The sequence below is a fragment of the Egretta garzetta genome, unplaced genomic scaffold, assembly GCF_000687185.1.
Source record: "Egretta garzetta isolate BGI_Z169 unplaced genomic scaffold, ASM68718v1 scaffold341, whole genome shotgun sequence".
Lineage (NCBI taxonomy): Eukaryota > Metazoa > Chordata > Aves > Pelecaniformes > Ardeidae > Egretta > Egretta garzetta.
The window spans coordinates 168,067-171,260 of record NW_009258546.1 but is presented as its reverse complement, the minus strand read 5'-3'; the positions used below and the strand labels follow the sequence as shown (position 1 = coordinate 171,260).

General features: G+C 48.7%; 1 protein-coding gene across 10 annotated transcripts in view; it reads left to right on the top strand.

The window, feature by feature from the left end:
- MAPKAP1 (MAPK associated protein 1) overlaps nucleotides 1-3,194 on the top strand; it is a 108,625-nt gene that overhangs the window by 94,579 nt on the left and 10,852 nt on the right. For 9 of the 10 annotated variants that reach the window (XM_035903111.1, XM_035903112.1, XM_035903110.1 and 6 more), the window contains one exon: nucleotides 604-741. The exons of the other annotated variant lie outside the window; for it this stretch is intronic. In XM_035903111.1, the coding sequence (XP_035759004.1) occupies nucleotides 604-741 (138 nt within the window). The remainder of the gene's footprint in view (nucleotides 1-603; nucleotides 742-3,194) is intronic. 10 annotated transcript variants of the gene reach the window in all.

The window sequence follows — 3,194 nt, the reverse complement described above, 5'->3', positions numbered from 1 at the left end:
TGCTGGGAGGCAGGGCCTGGCGCCCGTGCCAGGAGCTGCGCTCATCCTCCGCTTGCTTTCAAAGCAGCCTAATTAGAGCTGGCTTTAAAATGCCAGCAGCGTGGAAAGGCGCAGGGTCTGTGGGACTGGATGTCTTTGTTTATGAGTACCTGGGTGACACAAAGAGCGTTCCTGTGGCGCTGCAAATGGGGGTTGTCCCCTCGGATAGCGGGTATCGAGGGCGTGCGGTGTAGGAGAGGGGACGGGGATGGTGTGTGATGGTGTCTGTCACATATCACAGCGGTGATTGAAAAACCAGCAGTATCTTTTTATACATCTTGCAGCTCATGTGGCTGCTGCTTCCAGAAGTGCTGTATGGGTTGAGAAGAATCTTTTTGGTGATATTTCTTTCTCGTTGGTATGTTATGCGGGGGGATAAAATGCAGATTATCAGTGCAGCTTGATAACCATTTGCTTTTGGTTTCAAAAGCCCCCATGCTTTCAGCAGCCCCCCAAGGGCAATGTGCTTTCACCCCCTTTCAGATTTATAAAGTGTGTCAAAGAGCCGATACGAAATCACTTAAACAGATCACTGCTGTGGCTCTCTCTTCTCTCTCATCTCAGGTATTTCTGGAGACAAGGTAGAGATAGACCCTGTTACTAATCAGAAGGCCAGCACTAAGTTTTGGATTAAGCAGAAACCCGTTTCAATCGATTCTGAACTCCTCTGTGCCTGTGACCTTGCGGAAGAAAAAAGCCCAAGTGAGTAGTGCTTTTTATTTATGTCCTCTCTCCTCTCCCTCCCTGTATGTGTTCGATGCCCAAAGAATTATTGCTACCATGTCCTTTTCTTTCTATAGGTGCATTTTATTCATTATAGGATGTTTTTAATCCGACTCAGTTCTGTTACAGAGAACACAACAAACAGATACAAGTTTTATGAGGGTCCTTTTAATGCTGCTTACAGCTAACGGCATCGTTAAGAGCATTCCTTGCCAACACCGGTGGCTAACACCAAGGAAAGCCCCGCAGCACCGGTAGTCAAATATATATTTCAACATACTCGCAGGGTTTTTTAGCAACTTAACATCCAGACCGGTTTTAAGCAATTTCTCAGGTGCAGTTGGGGATCTCAGACACACAGTAAGTATCAGCACGGTGTAAATTTGCTTCAGCCATGGCTCCAGGGTGACCGGGGTTACGACGGGCGGCTCCGAGAGTTCCATTTGAGAGGGTGCCCGTGCCCATGCCCATCCCCGTGCCTGTGCCCGTGCCCATCCCCATGCCCGGCCAGCAGCGATAGCTAAGCCAGCCGCAGGACAGCTTGGCCGTCCCGGTCCAGCCAGTCGTCAACAAGAGGTCGGAGTTTGCTGCGTTCAGAGCGTGACTTCAGAAGCCAAGCGCTCCTGCTTGTTTTATCGGTGGAGTAATGAGAGTCTAGGTCTGTAAAATTTGTTTTAAAAAGCCCAAGATAGGCCCTGGGGGAATTGGGCAATGTCTCCCGGCGGTGCCAAAATGTAACTGTCTACCATCAAAAAGTAACTGCGGTTCAAAAGCTCAGATGGGTTTTATTACACTGGTGCTTTTGCAGGGTAGGGATGCTAAGTATTAAGTACTTATCTGCAAGGTGACAGAGAGGGAGAATTATGTGACACGTATTTACAGAGGTAATGATCTGTTGAATTCTCTTGGAAGAGTAAATTTATGGCTGCCACAGATTTTATCAGCAATTATTGAACTATATCCTTCTCCCCTTCATTACCCCTTCCTACTTCCAAGCTCTTAGTCCAGTCATTGTCTTCCTCTTCTGTCTCTCCAGCAAGATTTCATGGTCCTTGGGAAGGCACGACCCCACAGAGAGAATTCCCTAATGCCCAGGCAGTCCTCAGCATGTAATGGGTGCCATTAGAGTCCGAGGTGCGGGTTTGCGCCTGTGACCGCACTGACACCTCTGGGGTTGCAGCCACATTTCATTTGAAATGCAAACACTTGTAGTGGTAAAATTGTGCCCACAAAATGAGGCCGTATCTGAAAAGCCAGCCCTGAGAGCCGAGGTTTCCAGCTCACGCTTCCATCCGCAGGCTGGTCCGAGACCTTCAGGCTGTCCCTGGGCACCTCTAGCGCGGTGTCCTGCAGGGGACGGGGCTCTTCGACAGCTCCTGTAGGAAGTGATGCTTGCACCCAAATCCTGCCAGCCCAGGCAGGAATAAGGGACAGAATTTCAAGCCCCAAATGGAAGGGCAGTGCCTTCACATGGGGGTCAGTGAGAGAAGAATCGTGGTCACGTTGGAGGGGGCGCTGACGGGTTCCGACAAAGGCAACCCTTATGAGACTGAGGGGTTTTATTTACTCATTGTCACGTGGCTGTCGTAAACTTTTCCTATTAAATAAGTGTTCAGCATCGTTCCAAAAGGGGAAAATAATTCCTCCTGAAATCTGCTGACCTCTTCCCGACTCACTGAAGATGCTCCAGAAGTCGTTATTTTAGGCCGGTAAAAGACTTTTAGTGTGACATCTCAGAATGATACATTTTGGGGAACAGCAGATCAGTATCTCTTGAATTTTAAATGGGAAAAAGTTATTTTAGTAGCATAAAGGAATGGAACTCACTGTATTTCACAAGTTTTGTCTGTGATTTTTATCAGCATAGTGATATATGTTTGTAGCAGAGTTTACATCAAAAATTATTCCCAGATCTTCCTTGAATGAATTATTGCGAAGAAAGAGAGGCTGAGCAAAGATAAGGTCTCTGAGTTCTGCAATATATTTTGTTTTCATGTTTTTATCTCTGGTAACACAAACACGCTCCATCTCGTCTTTCAGCAGCGTTCGGCACATGTAGCTGTGCTCGTACGCTTGCGCCGGCTGGAAGCGTGGAGCGCAGTTTTGGGGCGAGCTGACCTCTCCATAAGGGCAAGGGGGGTTTGGTGGCGGCGGGCAGTGTACCTGGAGGCTTCTGCAACCACTGCTCCTCTGAACTCAGCAGTTAGCACAGTTAGTAGTCACTCAGCTCTTACTTTCTGCAGATTCAGAGAGGTTGCAGAGTTTTTACCGGTCCTTTTCTGCAGAAGCATGAGCACAGAAATTGCGTCCCAGCGTAGCGGGGAGCCTCGTGCTTGTTTTCTGCTAGTGTACCCTGAAAGGACGGGTTCACGCAGCAGCGCTTCGGTGGCACTGGTGTGAGCGTTAAAGGGCTCGGCAGCCCGAGCGGTGCC